At 43.3% G+C, this 19,728-nt stretch overlaps 1 protein-coding gene across 35 annotated transcripts in view; it reads left to right on the top strand.

Moving 5' to 3' along the window:
• The window catches only part of NRXN3 (neurexin 3), a 1,031,515-nt gene that overhangs the window by 41,410 nt on the left and 970,377 nt on the right, over positions 1-19,728 (top strand). For all 35 annotated transcript variants that reach the window (XR_010988607.1, XR_010988609.1, XR_010988608.1 and 32 more), the window contains exon 2: positions 13,073-14,341. Coding sequence is in view for 32 of the 35 variants with exons in the window: in XM_068148688.1 (XP_068004789.1) it covers positions 13,633-14,341 (709 nt within the window). In the remaining 3 variants the exon portion in view is untranslated. The remainder of the gene's footprint in view (positions 1-13,072; positions 14,342-19,728) is intronic.

The following is a 19,728-nucleotide window of genomic DNA, read 5'->3' on the forward strand; positions in this document are numbered from 1 at the left end:
TGGAAGTAAATGTAACCACTTTTGCTTTCACATGGTCAACTGCCTGTTTTTTGAGCCTCAGAGACAAGCTCTCCTTTAGGGAGGTTTGGGAGAAAACGGGCTTGCAAATCTCCTGACTGAGCAGTGCTAAAACTGTGGGCAGGGACTCCGGTTTAAACACGAAGTGGCCAATGTGCAGATTCACTTGATTTGTGTTTAAATGGTGAATATGAGTGCCCTGTTGTATCAAAGGAAGGAGATCTCATATGGCTGGGCATGGCAGTCCCTGAGGAGGTGCAGACCATGTCAGCTCTCCACAACTCAAGGAGCTCAGGGGACCTTATGCTGTGAAAAGCTGTCTGGTGCTGATAGAGTGAGGGGGAAGCAGGAGGTGGAACAGGAGTTGAGGCAAGCGATGGTTTCCCCTTTCCCCACCATTGCTCTGCTTTTCTTCCTGCTGAGTAAACCTGTGCCTCTCTAGGGCTGAGCCCAAGAGTAACCAATTAGGAGTAACCAAAGGCAAATCTGCTATGTTTTATAGATGCATCTTCCCTTGATTAATTTGAAAGGAGATTATTAATGTCATAAAGGAAAATAGGTTGCTCTTATGTTAGCTTGCCTTTTGAGTGGGTAGAGCTCTTTACAATCACTAATTAAACTTTACAATGTGGCTGCTGTAGTCCTAGCAATATGCCCTGAAAGAGCACTTTGCCTAAGGCTACACAAACAGGTCATAAGCCACCTTTTTGTGACTCATGCATGTACTAGTATGTACATATACTCATGCATATACTAGTATGTGAATCTTATTGCATAAAGAACTGCTGAGAAGCAAAATATTTGCAGCTGATAAGTAGGTACCAAAGATAAAATGAGTTAAATTAATGTGTGGTGAAGTCACACGGGAGAAGTTTGGCCTAGAGTCTGGCAACTGGCAGGTTTCAGGAACCATCTGTTGCCTGTGGTACCAAATAATCATTTTCCTTAGTTACTTCTAAATCTCACTCAACACGATTTAGAAACAGAAGTTCTGCTAGGTTACTACAAGTACTTCAGGTATCTTTCTTTAAGTGGTGATTAGAAAAGCTTTTCCCTCCCAGACTTATTTTTATGCTTGTGGCAGGTGTGTGGTAGGATACTGGAGTGCTCAGTCTACCCAGGAATGAGTGTTCTCACTAGTGAATTTTTCTTCTCCACCCACATGCTTTAGTTATATCATAGGCACAGTGCCTCTTTAGGTGTGGAAAGGAGTTTTACTGTTTGTTCCTTGCTTGCGTTACTGGTGGACTGTAGAAGAATCATTGTTGCTTCTGGTGAGGAGGTTTGTACTGTTTAATTTAGAAACTGGAACTAATTTTGAAGCATTTCTCATTGGTTTGCAGTCTCAATTTCTCATTGCTTTCCAGTTCATTATCAGCTAGAAAAAGCTTTATGTGGAAGAGGGAGAGAAAAATTGGTGCTGAGGAAGAGTGAGACCTATACAGTCTCATCACCCATCCTTGAGGCAATGGAGAACTTCCCAGCCAGAGGCTAAGCTGAGTGCAGGCCTTAGTATGAAGGGAGGAAAGTGGGTGCTGTTAGCAAGAACTGCTGATGATGTTTGTATCAAAACAATAGCTTTTCAGACTGTGAAAATAATGTTAGCAGAAAGGATGTATTATTCAGAATGTGAAGATTTGTTTGTTTGTCTGTTTGATTTTTGTTTAAGGGGAGGAAAATACATTTAAAATTGATTTGAAATGAAAAGTTATGCAATTGCTAGGAAGGAAGCTATTTATATATCAGTCTCAGTTTTCCCACTTTTCCTATTCTATGCTCCTTTCCCAGAAGAAATAAAAAGAAACAGTGAATAATGACTGGAAGTTACTACAGCCAAAGCCAGGTAAATTGGAATGTTCCATTTTTTAATTAAAAATAGAAAATTCAATGAAAATGCCTCAATAGAAGAGATGTGTTTTCATGTTAACTAGTGTTTTTCATAGCAAATAATTGCCCTTTGTCAGTGGTATTGCTAACCATACAGAGATTTGTATTTAGTGAAACAAAGCACAAAATATCTGGTGCAGATACTGTACAAGAGAGATTCCCCAACTCGCTATTGCATCTGTACCCTGAGAGATTCTGTCCTGGAGACTTGCAGGAATTAAAGTGTTTTCCTCACTCTATTTCCCCACCTCCCCCTATTTTAAAAATAATGTGAGTTTGAATCCTGTCTTGAGCAGGTCGAGTTGGGATTTTGAATTCGCAGCCCAGTCACTCAGAATGTCAATTGTCTTGCATGGCACTGCACTGTGAGTCCCAAGGCTGGAAGCTCTTTTAAAGATCATCTGACTTTTAAAGGAGCACTTGCAGTAGAATATATATCTTTTAGGTCTTTCTAAATCTACCACGTGTGATTGATTTATCAATGTGTAGCAACTAATGCTTAAATAAAGTGAGATTTCTTTTCCGGTGGTGGTAAAATGCTCTATTATAAAATCTGAAATACATTTCTAGAAGTATTCACTTCCATAGTAGCACTAGTTAGCTCCCCCCCACCCCCCACCCCCTTGGGCTCACATCAGGAGATAAGCCAGCTTGGAAGGCTTTGCTTCCTGGGTCTGTGGCCCTGGAATACTGCTTCCTAGTTTGGGGTTTCAGCAACGAGGGAGAGAATAGAAGAGTGCTGGTGCAGTGCCCTGAGTCTGTTTCTTAGGTGGTGAAAGATTATTTCCTGGGATGCTATTTCCTAGTGCTTTTTACCTAGGTTCATTTTCAAATGTATCAGGCAATTGTGCTCTCCTCGCACCTTCCTGCAGTTAGGAGGATTCCTCTTATGTCTTCCTATGCCTTTTTGACGACTACTGTTTCACGTGCTCTGGGAAGTGTCATTACCCTGTCATTAGGTGGTTCCACTGAAATAAGTAGATGAATCCTTTCTATGTGAATCTTGTAAAAAATCCTTTTCTTTTGCACATCTTAATGTTTGTTTCTACATTTCACAGTAGCAAGTGTCTGAGGAAAAGGCGTAACTAGAGAGGAAACTTACAGGGCAGAATAGTGCAAAGGACAGAAATACAACGAATTAAATAACATGCCCCATGTCCTGTGTGTAACTCCTCCCACTTCCTGGTGCCTTGGGCTTGAAGGGCTTAAGAGCCTACATTGATCAACAACCTTCTTTCAAAAGAGATTCTGCTGTAAGCACTGTATTTCTGCTTTCAGTATCCCTAGGGCTTGGGATCCTAAGTAGCCTTTACTAGAGCCGTCTCACTCCCTGGTTGTGAGGATATTGCTGTGGCAGAGCAGCAGGTTTGTTATTCCAGCCTTGTCAGCAGGCTGTCTGTGTTAGGTGGGGGATTGCTTGGTGCACACTGACAGTTCACTGTATAGCGCTGCAGGCACAAGCCAGGTTCGGGTGAATGCTTGCATCTACAGTAGGACAAGCATATTTCTTACCTGTTCCATAATTGCTGGTTAGTTTGGAAGCTGGGCCCTATCATGCAAGGCTACAAGCTATTTCCTTGATGATTTGGAAAGTTTACAATATCCTAAGCCATCTGTCTTTTCCAGCCAGACACTGATGCCTAAAGATTTTCGCTAGCAGTGTGTCTTGCGAAAGATTTCCACATCCATTCCCCAGCATGCTAGAACTAAAAAAACCTATGCATAACTTCTCATCACACTCCCCTAGCAACTCTTGGGTAGAAGTGGGGAAGGGAATGGGGTGGAGTGAATTTTGGCAGGAATGTTGTATGTCAGAGTATTAAAAGAACAGAGAGCTGGAACAACACCGTGATTTCCCATGGCAGGGGATCTCCAGCCTGCTGTTGCCTGTATTCCCACAAAACCCGAGGTGTTTCTAGAGCTAGTGGTGCTGGAGTAATGCAGCTCAGAAAGCAGACATGTAATCTCACAGTGGCCATAGACTTTCAGAGGGCTTACCAGGCTGCCAATGTCTTTGCTTCCATGTGTTGGTCAGCATCAATTGTGAAAGCTGTATGAACAGGAATCCCTCATACATCAATCCCAGTGTTTAACTGGACTCCCACAAGGCATTCCCATTTAATCCAGAAACAGAGCATCAGCTATTTAAGGAGTTTAGGAACTGAGCTAAGCATTCCCTGCACCGTGGGCAGCTTATTACACCTGTTTGGTAGGTTGGGGTGTTCGTGTTTGCTTTGTGAGAAGCTGAGTAGAAATTTTTGTGCCAGGTTATGAAGTTGCAATAAAACATAGTGGTACACGTTACATAATGGGGAAACCCACTACCAATTTCCAGATGTCCGTAGGCCCTTTATTTCCTTTTTATGTGATGCTGCTTACCTTCCTGTGAGCCACAGGGAATGACCTAAACCAATTCATGGCCACAGTGATGACAGGGAAATCTGGCCAGGTACAGTGTTCCCCTCTACACATGTTAAAATAAACGGATTGGTTGCATGTGTGTGAGTGAAGGTAACAATGAGTTTAACCTTTGTAGTCTTTCTGACAGTCTTTCTCTGCTTTTTGCATTTATTTTTATTTTTTAAAAGGAACTATGTCAACTCTGGAATGCAGAAGCACTTTAGCGCTAGCTCAAGCACAGAAAATCACAATCATTAATGTGTACATGAGCAGTGCCTGTGAGCTGCGTTCTTGATTGTGTTGTACTAGATTCTGTAAAGTAGAAAAGAAACTCTTCTTGCTCATGAAGAACTTAAAAAATGCATATGAAAGGGGGAAGCAGATGGATGGACAGCTGTGAAGGGTTGGTGTGCAAGATAGAATAGAATAAACCAGGTTGGAAGAGACCTTCAAGGTCATCGCGTCCAACCCATCATCCAACACCATCAACTAAAGCATGGCACCAAGCACCCCATCAAGTCTCCTCCTAAACATCTCCAGTGATGGTGACTCCACTACCTCCCTGGGCAGCCCATTCCAATGGCCAATCACTCTCTCTATGAAGAGCTTCTTCCTAACATCCAGCCTAAACCTCCACTAGTGCAGCTTGAGACTGTGTCCTCTTGTTCTGGTGCTGATTGCCTGGGAGAAGAGACCGACCCCTATCTGCCTGCAACCTCCCTTCAGGTAGTTGTAGAGAGCAATAAGGTCTCCCCTGAGCCTCCTCTTCTCCAGGCTAAACAACCCCAGCTCCCTCAACCTCTCCTCACAGGGCATGTGCTCCAAACCCGTCACCAATTTTGCTTTTAATAGTCTGTACTTTTCCTAATGCTAAGTAGCTGATAAAACAGTGCAACAGTGATGTTTCAGCTCCTCTTGCTTTGAAGTTGGGACTCCCAACAGTCCATCTGTGTCTCTCCTCTGACGAGTGTCTAATATTGGCCAGTCTCTGCAGTGCCAAATACGTTTTGAGGCAAAAGTAAACCCATTCTGGACTTTTTTAATCTTGGGAAAATTTAGGAGGCATCCTCATTTTCAGGTATTGATGGCATGCCCAAACTTAAATTGTTAGTAATGATGAGAGTATTTTTAAAAGACTTGATTATTATAAAATGGAAATACTTGATTTTTATTTATGGAAATACAATGTATGTGTCAGATATGGGATCTGGAAGAAGTTCTGTTGTTTACCAACGTTAGCACTGCGAATTCACTGAATTCCCTGCAAACAGTCCCAACTGTACTGTGTGCAGCTCCTGGCTTTGCATTTGATCTGTTAGGATCTGGCAGAATAAATGATGCTGCAGATCTCTCCAGGCTCCTTGGTGGCAGAGAAGATGCAGAGGATGGAGGCAGACCAACCATAGAAGGAGTAAAATAAATGATAATGGATTTCTAAGCTTTTAGGAAAGCAGGTATTCTTCGTTCTCTTTTAACAATGGTGGAGCTGAGGGAAGGCCGGTGTTCCTAGCACAGCTGCCATGGGAATCACAATAAAGGCTGTTGAGTTTTGCAGAAATGGCTCTCCTGGTTAGTACCAGCTCAGAGATGGGGGGGCTGTGTGTCTGCTTTTTCTTGTGTGACAGTACAGAGCAATCACTGCTCAGCTGCTGCCAGCGCTTCCTTTTAGCTAGTCCTTGTTAGTGGAGAGTTTGTGGTAATGGGAGTAATTAACACACTGGGAGTCATTTCTGTGTCCTGGAAGGGAACAGAAAGCCATCAGGGCCCCAGACATGATTGCTCTGCAGGGTTATTTTCTTTCTTTCTTTCTTTTCCTTTGTGCTTGGGTTTTGATTTTTCTTCTTTGTGTTAAGAAAGCTGGGGAGCTGAAATGGTCTGTAAATTGCATTCATGCTGAGCTTGGACTAGGTAGGCTAGTTAAAGGTCACTCTTGTGGACTCTGTGGCTTCCCTCTTGTAAGGAGGGAAGAATGTTTAAGAAGGGAGTCACACCGTCTCTTGTGGCCTTCTTAACCCTTCTTTTTCCAGTGCAGACTTGAGGATCTCTGGGTCTGAATTAAATTTGTTAAATAGGCCCAGGAGGTGATAACCTTGAAGGGTGACTATGATAAACTCTTCCAGCAGCTGGATGACTTCCTGGCCTATAACTCTGAAGTGTGAGTCTGTGCTGCCATGGTACCACGCTTGTTGAACTGAGCACATTAGCTTACTCATATCCCTCCTGAGACCTCTGGTGGCATATCAGCTCTGTATTTTGTGAGTGCATGTGAGCTCAACTCCCCTATACATAGGTGCATATCTTTGGTATTACACAGTGCTTCTAGAGGTAAGCTCTGAAAGTACACTTGTTATAAACAGTCATTTTTTTTTGCTCCCCAGGTGATAACTGGGGGACAGAGAAAGGACTATAGGCTTAACCAACCTGATTGCAAGCCACATGCCCAGGTACCAGGAAACCAACCAACCACCTACCTACAGATCTTGATATACGCATGTGTATATCCTAATCCACTATGGGGAAGCAAAGATGAACAAATTCTAGCTTTATCGTCTAGCTCTTCAATTTTTAGAAGACACTCATGGATTGCAGCCTTGGACCTCTTTTTCTTGCGTTTTGCTTTGATACAGATTCTTTTGCCACTGTCTGCTAGGGAGCTCTGTGCTGAATTCAGGTAAGGAAAAGTGAGGAACTCCATATTCACTTCCAGGAATGGAAAAGCTAAGCCTGCAGGATATATCAGTGGTGAGATATAACAATGAATATCGGAGAGTACAAGTTCTCCTTGGGCTTGTGTGGGGCTAAGACATGTGTGGTTCTCAGAGTGATGTTAGAGACTGGCATGAATTCTATATCCCTTGAAAGCATCCAGAAAAGATCACCAGGTGTTCTGTGTCACCCCCAATCCCTATTTTAAGATGGTGGCTGTCATGTCCACATGTATCCCTACATCCAAGCTAAAGCCTTAACTACCTGTTTTCTCTTCCTGCAGCCAGTCATGTAAGACTGGAATCGATCTTTGAGGTCTCTTCCAACCATGGTGATACTGTGATACTAGATGCTTCATCCCATGAAGGTTTGCTGCCTTCAGCAGGACCTGAGTGTATTCAGCTCTTTGCAAAGCTCTCATTTTCAGTTGTACTTCCAACCTCTTCACTAAGGAGGGCCCATCTTCCCCTACTGTTGATCCCTGCAGTGTAGTGCCACCAAACTCTCCCTGGGTACTGGAATCATAGACTAGATGTCTGCTTGTATCTTCAGCTTCGTTCTTTCAGCTCAGCTCCAGTGGCACCACCCCAGAATCCTCTCTGTCCCAGCAGGGGAATGATGCCAGAATCTGGATTTATAGCTGAGATGCAAATGCTGCTGGAGGAATTAAAAACTAAATGAATCCATGTGGTTTCCTCTGAATTTCAAAGCCTCCATGTCCCCTCGCAGTTCTCTGTAAACACTTCACCATGCATCCTTGCTGGAGGGACTGTGATGGGAGGATTTTTGTGTTCCACTGTGTTCTCCAGTGACAGCTGCAGATCACAATTTTCACATCTGCATTTTTCATCAGAAAGGGACTTTTTTGAATACTTTCCCCCTTCTTTTTTAGCCACAGTTCAACTGGGGATAGACCAGGCAGAAAGATTTCTGCTTAAGAGAGAAGAGTCTCTGTGGAGACCCACACTCAAGGCATCCGTTGAAAGGAGCCCGTTGCACACTGGAGAACTGCATGAGTGAAGACAGATTGAATAAATACTATTAATTCCTCATTTTTCTGCCACTGGCAAGCTTGGCTTTTAATATCAATTATTGATTGCAAATCTCACTGGATCATTTTGAGCAGCTTATGTCATAGGGCTGTAATGATCTGATTGCTGTGCTTTGGGCCGACTGCAGGAACACACATGGATGCAGAGCCAAATTAGGGTCCTGCTTAGCCCTTCCTGAAACTCCTCTGCTTCATTTGGACCTGGAGAACAAAACAAACCATGGGATTCTAATTTTTTTTTTAAATTTATTTTATTTTACAGAGAAAGCAAAGTTAAGGGTGAATTCATATGCAATAGAAATGCTTGAATTCTAGCTGACCAATGTATTTTATTCCTTCCACATGAAGTATGGCATAATGAACAGTTTTGGTTGGGGAAGGTGATGGCAGACTTGGTGGTGGTGGGACTTGTAAACCTCGTCTGTCAGTGTGTCAATGGGATTTTGTGCAGCACCCTTAAGCAGAACTTTCATAAGCTTGCACTGGGCTGCAGTGGCAGGGGTCCTTAGGTTCATCTAACTCTGTTTTTGCTCTGCTACAATTTACATTTAAAAAAATAACACAAACCAAAAAGTCCATCCCAAAGCAATTAGCAGCCAGAGAGGGAGGCAGTGGAGGAAGAAGGGTAGGGAGTGACAAAGCTGTATCCTGCAACCTTTCTGGGCAGTTGAGTAAGTAAACTGTGGAGCAGCAGTGTCCAGCCTCCCACTCTTGCCTAAGCAGGTGCATTGTGAGACATTTGCAAAGACATTAGCCTTGCATACAGACTATGCCAGTCAGTAATTATGGAAATTAGTTGGCAATTAGATAATGTCACTCATTCTCTGCATACAGGTGATAGGCTGTTGAGAGCCACTCCAAAGTGAGGGCAAGACCCCCTCCATGGGCTGCTGAGCAGATGGCTCTGACCTGGCATTAATAGGGTACTCTCAAGTTTCAGGTGTGTGGTGGTTGGGTAGCACTTGCCCATGGCACTGCAGTGGGGTTGCCTCCCTTGCCTGGCTTGGGAGCTGTACAGCTCGGTCAGCTCTGTGAGTGGAATGTTTCAAAAGTGCAGGTGGGTGTGTTTCCTGCAGCAGATTTTGTGTTTGTGAAATGCTGAGCCCTCTGTTCAGTGTGCAGCTTCCTTTTTGTCCTCAGCTTTCTAGCTGGCCAGGGAGGTGGTACAGGCTGCTGGAGGTGCAGTAGAGATAACTTGCAACTCACTCTCTCATTCCTTCAGGGTAGCAAGTATTTATAAAGCTCTGCAAAGACTTCACCTAGTGGTTTGTTGAAGGGTTGATTGTATCAGATTGGCTGTCTTGTTTTGTGCTGCTAAATCACATTAAGCCAAAAATATAACACGGGAAATATTTGTTATGCTGCTCTTCCATGTGAGCAATCGGTGGAATTGGAACAGGAGTGTTGCTGATTCGTGACTGGGAGAGGCACTGTCCATTATGAATTCTTTTCTTTGTCAGATGTGATCATGCTGTGACAAAGTTGGAGATTTTTCAGAGATAAAATAAGTAGGAAAATATTATGGGATTCTGTAGTTATTGTCCCAAACTCTACTGTATTGCTATGGTAGCAGTGTGCTTTATGAGGCTGCTAGGGTAGTACTTACGCTAAAAATAAAATGGTAAGAGCAGAGAATTATTCCTTCTCAGTGTGTCTTGGAGGATTGTTGTGGGAAATGGACAAGGCATAGATTTTTTTGTGTCAGGATTTACAGGTTGGGATTCAGGTCCTGGCCACTGCTAAAAAAGACACTGAGTCTTCTGATTTATTTCCCCCCCCTCCCCTGGAAGAGCCTGCTACTCTGTGGTGAGTTTTGCTCTCACAGGCTGAACTCCACGTGACATAAAACTGAAACAGCATGAAGCACTATGGGTCAGGACTGATGAGTGCTGACAGAGCTCTGGAGGAGCCTCAGATGGCCCCAGCCAACTAGCAGCTGGGTGTGGGCAGCCTTCCCAAAACCTGGCCTGCAGGGTGTAAAAGGTGATGAAGCACCCAGAAGTGACACTTGTGTTTCATGGGTTTTGTGTCATCTTCCTCTTCTGAAGCAGTGGTTAGTTTGTTTGGTTTCATTGTTTTGTTTTGTTTTGTTTTTCCAAAGCAGCTAGAAAGGCATTGCTTGGCTTCCCTCACTCAACAATGCTGTTTCTGTTTGACCATTTCTGCCTGGTTTCCCTAGTTAACTCTGGCCTTTGTGCTCCCCTAATGAACTTGTATCAATGTTAGAGAAATTGGTGCCACAGAATGGCCTGCTTTCTTTACTGTGCCTTTTAAATACCCCAACAACTGAAGCAACACATGGAGACTGAGATTTCTTTGCGTGTCTAAAACAATGTTGCAGCCGCCTGGGTTTGGGAGAGATTGTGGCTTGTGGCTGAGTGAGCTAGGATTGCTTAGCCTGGAGAAGAGGAGGCTCAGGGGAGACCTTATTGCTCTCTACAACTACCTGAAGGGAGGTTGTAGCCAGGTGGGGGCTGGTCTCTTCTCCCAGGCAACCAGCACCAGAAGAAGAGGACACAGTCTCAAGCTATGCCAGGGAAGGTTTAGGCTGGATGTTAGGAAGAAGTTCTTCACAGAGAGAGTGATTGGCCATTGGAATGTGCTGCCCAGGGAGGTGGTGGAGTTACCAACACTGGAGGTGTTTAAGAAGAGACTGGATGGGGTGCTTGGTGCCATGGTTTTATTGATTAAATGGTGTTGGGTGCTGGGTGAGACTTGATGATTTTGAAGGTCTTCTCCAACCAGGTTAATTCTATTCTATTGGTAGGCTTTTGGGACAGTCATTTGGGCTGTGTGTGGACATGTGCATCTTATCTGTGGTTATCTAAGGAGTGTTCACACTTGCTGCTGTAATTTACAGCATCTTTCACTGATTCTCAGACTTTCAAAAACAGGAAGACTAAGGCTGAGGGTTACTTCTAATGCAGACAGTGCAAGTCCCCCTACCTAGGAGAATCAAAGCTGAGGTGCGAACTGCTGTGCTTTGGGGGTTTCTGTGGGTGGTTGTTACCACACTAATACTGCCTCCCTCACCAGCTCAGGCTGAGTGCATAGCTGTCTGATAGGGCAGTGAATTTTGCTGTGGTGGTGGTAGTAGTTCCAGGGAAGTGTGAGCTGCTGGAGCACATCTCTGGCTAATTTACACACATTATTATATTCCTATTCCCATCTCATCAATAATTCCAGACTTGGGTCATCACTTTCTCTCTAACCTCCCTCTCACTCTATTTTCCTTCTCCATAAATCATGGGCTATTTTAGAGGAGCCACTAGGGAGCACAGAGGAGAAAGGTAAATGGACAAGAGCCACATAATTACTTTTTTTTCCAGTTGATTTTTCAAAGCCCCTCCCCGTAAAGCCCCATGCACTGAGCCAGTGCTGTGATTATTGGGAAGACAGATGATTTGAGCATTTGGATCTCAGTTTTCTTTTTTTCATTTTACACCTCTCCTAACACCTTCTTTTTCCTCTTGCCATTTTCCTGAGCCAAGCTGTTAACAATTAAAAGGAATTATCTTCCCTCTGGTTTTGACTTGATTTTATTTGTGTTTATAGCAGTTTAGCTAACACACTCCACTCAGGCAGCTGCAGGGAACAGGCCTGGTTTCCACTGGGCACTGAAGGCTCATGTTTCTCTCCAACTTGTGGGTTTCCTTTTAATTGATTCTGTTTTATTTTTGAAGTGACTTGCTTTTCATGCTGGCTAAATTTGCCAGACTGACAGCCCTGGAGATAGACAGCTTCTGAAAATCCCTGGGGTGGGCAGGGCAGAGACCATGACTATGAGAGCTCTCCTCTCTCCTCCCTAGTGATTCTCTTTCAGCTCAGCCCATGCCCTTGCCATACAAACTTTCTGCACTGCCCATTTCTGTAGTGTCTGTGGGCCTCTTTCAAAGCCAGGTGAGTGCTGAGGTTGAAAGGCATCTGCTTGGAGCAGCAGCAGCCCCAGCAACCCTCATTGTTCACAACACAGAACACTTTTCTGAAGTAAATGCTGTCTCAGTGTTTGTGATCCAGTTGGTGAAATCTGTGTTCCCATGTTCTGGGAGGTTAAAGGCCTTGATTCTCATCACCTCTTCTCTTGCTTTGCATGTGTACTAATGCCAGCCATTCTCAGAGCTGATCTTGTGTCCTTCCAATGTCTGTAAACAAGCACCTCTGTTAATGGAAACCTTACTTGCTTTTTAAGCTGGATTTTCAAAGAATGAGCCTTGCTTTGTACTGTCTTGTCATCTTAAAACACCCTCCTATCCCAGGCATAAGTGAGTCAGATCCCAGTGTTAACAAGTGTAAATCCTGCTCACTGAAGGCAGTTGGAATTTCTCATTGTTAGGTAAGGGTGAATTTGGCCCTTCTGCCAAGCCACTAGGTCAGGGTAAGTGGTCTTATCATGTAAGCTACAAGTTTCCTATCACCTAAGCTGCAGGTTGCTATACATAGTTTGTGTAGCACGTTTCCAGGATGCAGAGGTCTCTGTTAGTCTCTGAAGTGTGCGAGATACGTAAAGTAAAAGCAGTTATTGCATGATAGGCTGACAGCAGGGTTGTCTCCTCTAATGCTTGCTTGGTGTTCTAGGAAGCATAATAAAAACAGTGGAACGGGAAGTTATGATAATGCCTGTGTTTAGTTTTGAAATCTAAGTACCTCTGATCTTTGCTCTAAGTGTTTGCACTGAAATGTGATTGCTACTAAGGAAGCTTCAGCACCCTTTTTTTTCTTTTTGGTAAAGTCAATGAGATTGCATCCATCAAAGGAGATGCTCAACATTTCTCAACACTGTGGTGTGTGCACATCACTTGATGTGTTCTCTATTTGGTCCTCTTAGTTTTTAGGACATAAATGTCCTTGCTGCTTTGGAGGTCTGTATAGTCATCTGCAGGCATGAAGAAGTAGCCAGAGTATCAAGAAGAGTAAGTGATAAGTGGACAAGATGTTCATAAGCTTCATGGTAAAGATATGATGAGTAGTGGGGCTAACTTCTTCCTTTCTTTTCTTCTCTCGATCCCACAGGTGGTGCAGGCTCTGTGAGTGTCAAGCACTGAATTATGGGCTGGGTAGCCACCAGCGCACCATGAAGATTGACTTTATTTTTGTCCTCTCAAGGATCACGTGCTTTATGAATTCAGTCTCTCCTCCATTTCACTGCCACCTCCATCAATATTGTTGGCACTTCTAGGAAACCTGAATTTGAGGCTTGGGCTTTAGCTCTGCCTTTCCTCCTTGGAACAACCGGTGTCACCTTTGTGTTCTACCAAAACAAATCACTGTGGGTTATTTTGCCCTTCATAAAAGTACTGGCTGAAGAAGTCTCTTTATATATGCTGTACTTCTGAGATAACAAGCCTCTGGATTCTAAAAGAGAATTGAGATTTTGCTTAAGGAGGAGATATTTTCCTCTTGGTCACGTGCACTGGCTATCTCATTTCCTCTTACTCTTCCTCTCTCTCTGTCACTCTCTGTGCTCTCCTCCTCTTCCCATTGGATTTAACATTTGGTGTTGACTACTGAGGCTCTCTTCCCAGTAGTGTGGCTTTTGTTTTTCTCCTAGGGAAGACCAGATTCTTGAAACAATGGGCTTCACTATGCACTCTGTTTACTTCACCTTGAAGGTGAGTTTGCTTCTGGGCTCCTTGCTGGGTCTCTGTTTGGGTCTGGAGTTCATGGGCATCCCCAACCAGTGGGCCCGCTACCTCCGCTGGGATGCGAGCACTAGAAGTGAACTCAGCTTCCAGTTCAAGACCAATGTCTCTGCTGGGTTGCTCCTCTACTTTGATGATGGTGGTGTCTGTGACTTCCTCTGTCTGTCCCTGGTTGATGGGCGCATCCAGCTCCAGTTCAGTGTGGACTGTGCAGAGACTACAGTTATCACAGACAAGCAAGTCAATGACAGCAATTGGCACTTCCTGATGATCAGCCGCAATCACCTTCGGACAGTGCTGGTACTGGATGGGGAAGCGAAGCCAGGGGAGGTGCGTCCACAGCGCCAGTATATGAATATCGTCAGCGACCTTTTTGTTGGTGGAGTCCCACTGGACATCCGTCCTGCTGCCTTGGCCCTGGATGGTGTTCTGGGTGAGCCTCCATTTCAAGGATTTATCCTGGATCTGAAGTATGGCAACTCTGAGCCACAGCTTCTGGGCAGTCAAGGGGTCCGACTGGAAATGGAAGGGCTTTGTGCAGAAAACCCCTGTGAAAATGGTGGCACTTGCTTCCTTCTGGATGGTGAGCCACACTGTGACTGCTCAGCCACTGGATTTGCTGGCAGGCTGTGTTCTGAAGGTAAGAGAATACTTCCTTGCCTCCCATTCATCTTTACATAATACAAAGAGTTAATTTGTCACTTAAAGGGGCTATGACTGAGTTCTTATCCCTGCTGGTGGCTATCAGAGGATTTAAAGTTCCACTGCTCTTTTTCCAGCTGAAAGTAGTGAAATGGGTATAGATAGAGAGCATGAGCAATTGCAAGATGTGCCTTTTGGAAAGGATTCTGCCTGTGTACCATGGGCAGATTGTCATCAGCAACTTATCCGTAATGGTAAAGGACATAATTTGGTAAATACAGAATTACTCATTTTGGTGTCGGTAAGAAGTTGTCTTGGCTATCAGGATGAATTCCACTACCTTGTGTTCCTGAAAACTGACTAAAATGTTACTGTACAGGAGCCATGTATGTAAGGCTAACAATTTGATTGACAGGGCACTGATGTTAGCTGTTGCTAGTCTGTGGAAGCCCCATGCTCCTCCTCAATTGCTTGCACACTAATCACTGAATGGCATCTTGATTTGTTTTAACATCCCTGATTAAATTGCTTTGGGACTTACTGAACGCTCTTACTTAGTGTTGCATAGGGAAGAGGGATTTGAGTATTTCTACATTGTTTCATACTCTCTTTTAAAATTTTCAGTACTGAAGTTTTAAGTCGTGCAAGCCGCATGATGAAGTGTGTTTCAGGGTTTTTACCTTGGTGTTTGTATGTACAAGAGACTCAAGTATGCCAACTGGAAATCCCTGTGTGAATTTGAGAATCTTGTCATGGCATTTTTTGCGACACTTGGGTTTAAACACAACAGTTTGTGTTTAAGCCAAAGATGGAACCTGGGCAAGAAATGTCCAGTCTCAAGGATAAAAAGAAAGGAAATAAACCCCACAACATGAAATTTTGACAGAATGGAAATACTTGCAATAATATCTTATTACAGCTAGTGTTTGTTTGCTTCCTTTGGCAATGAAAACAGTTTAACTGGAATTTAATATGTAAAATGTGAGAAGTGCTGAAAATAAAGTCCCTATACTGTTGATGTGTAAGCAGAAAGCCCTACGGAAATACTGTATAAATACAGCCCTACACTTGCAGTATAGATGGAGAAACAAACATGTTTTTATAGGAAAAGGAATTTTGGAAAATAAGCATGACATCCATATGTGCTTATGAATATTTTAAGGTGCTCTTAATGACAACAAAATTCAGCTCCGTATTCAAATATTGCAGTAGTAGCGCATGGCCATTAGATAGGCGCTGTCAGCATGTGAGGTGCTGAACACCAGAATTCTTTCTGGCTATTAGGTCCAAACCAGTAATGAGCCAGAACTAATTTCTGTGCTTGAGCCATGAGTTAGGTGAGCTGGAGACACAGCTGGATGTGACCAGGCACTTCAGTAACTGGTCCGCCACACCTGATTCTCATACACTTACAGAGCAAACACATCTCATGACCAAATGCCAGCTTTGAGTGATGGAAGTTTGCAAGAGCCACACAGGCAGGTGTGTGGACCCTGAAACATAAACATAGAAGTCTCTTTCTGCAGCTGGGCTAATGGATCCAAACTCCATGGGTTACAGCTCAAGACATAACAACCTATTGTTTTCAGTGAATGTCTTGAGAAAATTGTCAGTGAGACTTCCGTGGGGTAGCAGGGCTTCCCCACTACCCCACAGGTTGTGAGGCAATTGTGAGAGCTCTAACCAGGGCTCAGATAGTGGAATTTCTGCATTTCCTGAGGGGGTGGAGCAATCTCAAATCCATCCTCTAATGGATCCAGGGATATTTCTGCTGTAGACATGACAGATCAAGCAGAGCTATTGTTACCTTTTGAAACCATGCGTCACCGCTGCTGTTTGTTTCCTATAGTGACTCATCAGTTTCCAGCCCAACCTTCTATTAAGGGTGAGCAAAGAAGTTTGTCATGATGAATCTTTTTAAGTAAACATTTTTAACTCACTCTTAGCTGTGGTCTGTTCACTTACACTGAAGATGCTGTGCAGAAACCTTTTCCACTGGAACAAATGCAGAGATGTCCACCAAGGATGATTACCTTGTCCAGTTCTTCAGTTTTGCCCTGTATTAGTTCATGGTGTATATTTGATTTATGTCAGAGTTTTATAATCAGCTTTGTTTTCTTCCTCCCTTACGCTGCAGTGGTTGTGATTTCTGTGTGTTAAATGCTATTATCCAAAAATATAAGTGTCTGTTCAGATTGTGAAAAGAAGGGGAAAACAAGAAGAAAAGCTGTTTAGTAAGTGGAAACAAGCAAAGAAAAGTGGCAAGGAAACAAAACAGAAACCAAGTGAAGTATAACTGCCTTTTTATCTGACTTTGAAAAATGTTGCAAACTCCAAAGACACTCTCTTTCAATTCTGTGAGTGTGGCAGAATCTCTGCTGATCAACAGTTAGGATGCAGTAGGAACAGCAGAACTGGATGCAGGCTCTTCCTCCCTGTGGTTTGACTGGCCATTAACCAAATTGTTCTTTCTTTGTTTTCCTGTTTGTCCCCCAAGAAACTGAGATGTTTATTGTCAGAACTGTACTGTTTTGTTTCCTTACCCTGCCTTTGGATATCTGCAGAGGTAACAAGGTTATTTTATTCCCAGGCTCGTTTTTGAAAGTGGCATGCTCTTTTAAGCAGATATCAGCTCCCTTTTGGAGGGCATCCTTAACAGTATTACAGTATCTACTAGTCTGTGGTCTGCATGCATGTTTTCATTTTGTCACTGGAGCTGACTCTTTTACTGGGAAGTGATGGAATCTAATCAATAACAACTTCTGTTTGAACAGCTAAATGCAATATGTACCTTTTAAATAGTGACTTCTCTTGACAGTATCCAGGCCATTACTTGGTTATTGACTGATACCTTTGCAGATAGTAAAACCTACAGCAAACAAATTTATTCTGTGGCCAGAACTAGAGTGTGGAACCTCCTGGTTTTGTACTGTGACTGAATGAAGCTCCATTTACAGTATTATGGGGTTACCGTAACACAAAGTGAAGTTCCAGTTAAGGTGAACCTCAGCAGAGAAGCATTCCATACTGAGACAAAACTGTGAATTCTGTCCAGAACATGCGCATGATGTGCAGGAAGACTTTTGGCACTTAATGTGCACCCAAAGTTGCCAGAGCTGTGTATGTCATGGTAGCTACAAGCCCAAATGGGTAGCTGGAGCTGGTCATTGCTGGTCAATGAGAAGTATGATTTCTGTGTTTGAGTGTGTATAGTGGAAATACAAATGCATGCACACCTTGGAAGATTTGGCTGTTTTGACTATAATTTGATACAGTTTTTATTGCAGTTGGAGTAAACTGATTCATTGAATCTGACAACTCTGTAGGGTACAAAGAATGGCTGATCTGAGTAGTGATTAATTTGTATGTTTCTGGGCAATGGTGGCATTAGACATGAAAGCTGAATTCAGAGACACCCTCTCCTCTAACAAACCTCATCAGTCTTTGTGGGATCAGGCTGCTGCCAAGAGAATAAGTTTCCTGTAGAAATTGAGCAGCACAGGTACATTCATGTTGCTGGGAAAAACAAAACAAAAGAACAGAACAACCAAACAACAAAACCTTCCCCATACAAATTTTGAAAGCTGTGCTGCTGTAGCAAGCAGATGAGCATGTGCATAACTGCTTATTCAGGATTGTGCTCTCTTCCTTGGTATGCAAGAAATGCTCAATTCCTCTGACACTGTGGTGTAGAGAGCGAATTGACTCATGTGGACAATGCGAATTTAACATTTTATGCAATAGTATTTTGGCCCAAGACCTTTCCCTAGCCTCCTTCGAAATTATGTGAGGAAAAGTGAACAGGAGATGTGCTTAGAAATGACATTAACTCTGCTTGTAGTTGCAGAACCAAGACGTTGATATGATCGCCAGTATCACAAAGCACCATGCTGAATCCTTTGTGTTTCCTGCAGGGGCTGTTTCTAAACGAAGCCTGAATAGGGGCTTGATTGCACCTCTTCCCTTGATTACAGAGCAAGATTTCCTGGGGATGCTGCCTACTGAATGACAGAGGAGCCCGTTGCTCTGTAATTATCACACTTTTTAACTGCAGTGGGAACAGATTTTTCTATAGCCCCTCAGCTTCATTTAAAGTGACAAGTTACTGCAGGATTTATCCTCCACCTGCCCCTTCTGAGCAGCCCAATTTTGGCTTCATCTAAAGGGGCTGCCTAGCCTCACTTACAATCACCATTATCTCCATGACAGCCTCCCCAAAATTTGTAATACTAAAGGCTAATTTGGCATTTTGCCATGAACCTGATGGGTGCTCTTTAATTTGCATATGCATTTACATCTATTTTGTAATCAGAAACAAATGAGCATGACCATAATATTTTCTTCCACTCACATATTCCTTGATAGATGAATATGAATTGGTTGTTTTTGAGTTCACTAGCAATAAAACAGCCACAGGCTCTCCACTTGGTCTTAGACCTAGCAATGAACAGCTACAGGCTCTCCATTTGGTCTTAGACTCTGTCCTAGAGGACAGCAGACAGTTCTGGAACACAGTTTGATGGATCCAGATCTTCACTCCTCAGAGCAAAACTCTAGGATTGATGTCCTCCAAGGGCTGTGCAGTAAATATTGTGAGAGTCAAACCTGTTGGTTTATGCTGCTGCTTATGCCCCAGCTTTGGCCATTGGGCAGAAAGCTGGTAAGAGCTCTGTGATTTTGTTTTGCAGTAATTTTATTTAAAAAGAAAAAAAAAATCTTGTTCATTCTTCCTGGTTTATGTTCCTGTGGTTATATTTAAAATAGTAATGTTTTTCCAGCGTGGTTGTAATTTCTTGATGCACTGCCAGATGAGGACCAGAGAAAGATGATGTGTTAAGACATTCATTTATGCTTATCAAGTGCTTTGAAACTCCAAAGCGCAGTTTAAGCACCATTTGTATTTCCTAATAATAAATATTAAAACTGAGCAGGAGCCACAGAATTTCAAATTAGATCCTACATGCTCTTTTGCAAAAACATCCTAGGACCCACCTCCCTGCACTAAGTGCGGACTGCCTGCACCTCCCAGCTGGGTTTGTTTCATACCCTCCCCTGCTTTTAATGCAGGGGCGTCACATGGAGATTACAGGTCCCTGTGTGGAGTGTGCCATTGATTCAAACAGGCTGGCTGCGATACATGCTGACAGCTATATTCTTCTTGTTTTACTCTTCTGTATTATAGATGACCACGAGGCTGCAACCCTTTTCTGCTTGATTGCAAATCAGCTGCAGACCTCAGGCAACAGACAAGTTATAGCTCTCAGTCAGGCAAAGCTTGGACATCTCCTTTGCCGGAATGAAGCAAATTGTGGTTGGGTGCAAAGAAGATCACCATTTGGTGTGAGGTGAAACTGATAAAGTGTGAGAACAATTTGAGGGGATAAG

Source organism: Melanerpes formicivorus, unplaced genomic scaffold (genome assembly GCF_026170545.1).
Source record: "Melanerpes formicivorus ecotype bairdi unplaced genomic scaffold, bMelFor1.0.p_v2 SCAF_17, whole genome shotgun sequence".
In the NCBI taxonomy this organism is placed as follows: Eukaryota; Metazoa; Chordata; class Aves; order Piciformes; family Picidae; genus Melanerpes; species Melanerpes formicivorus.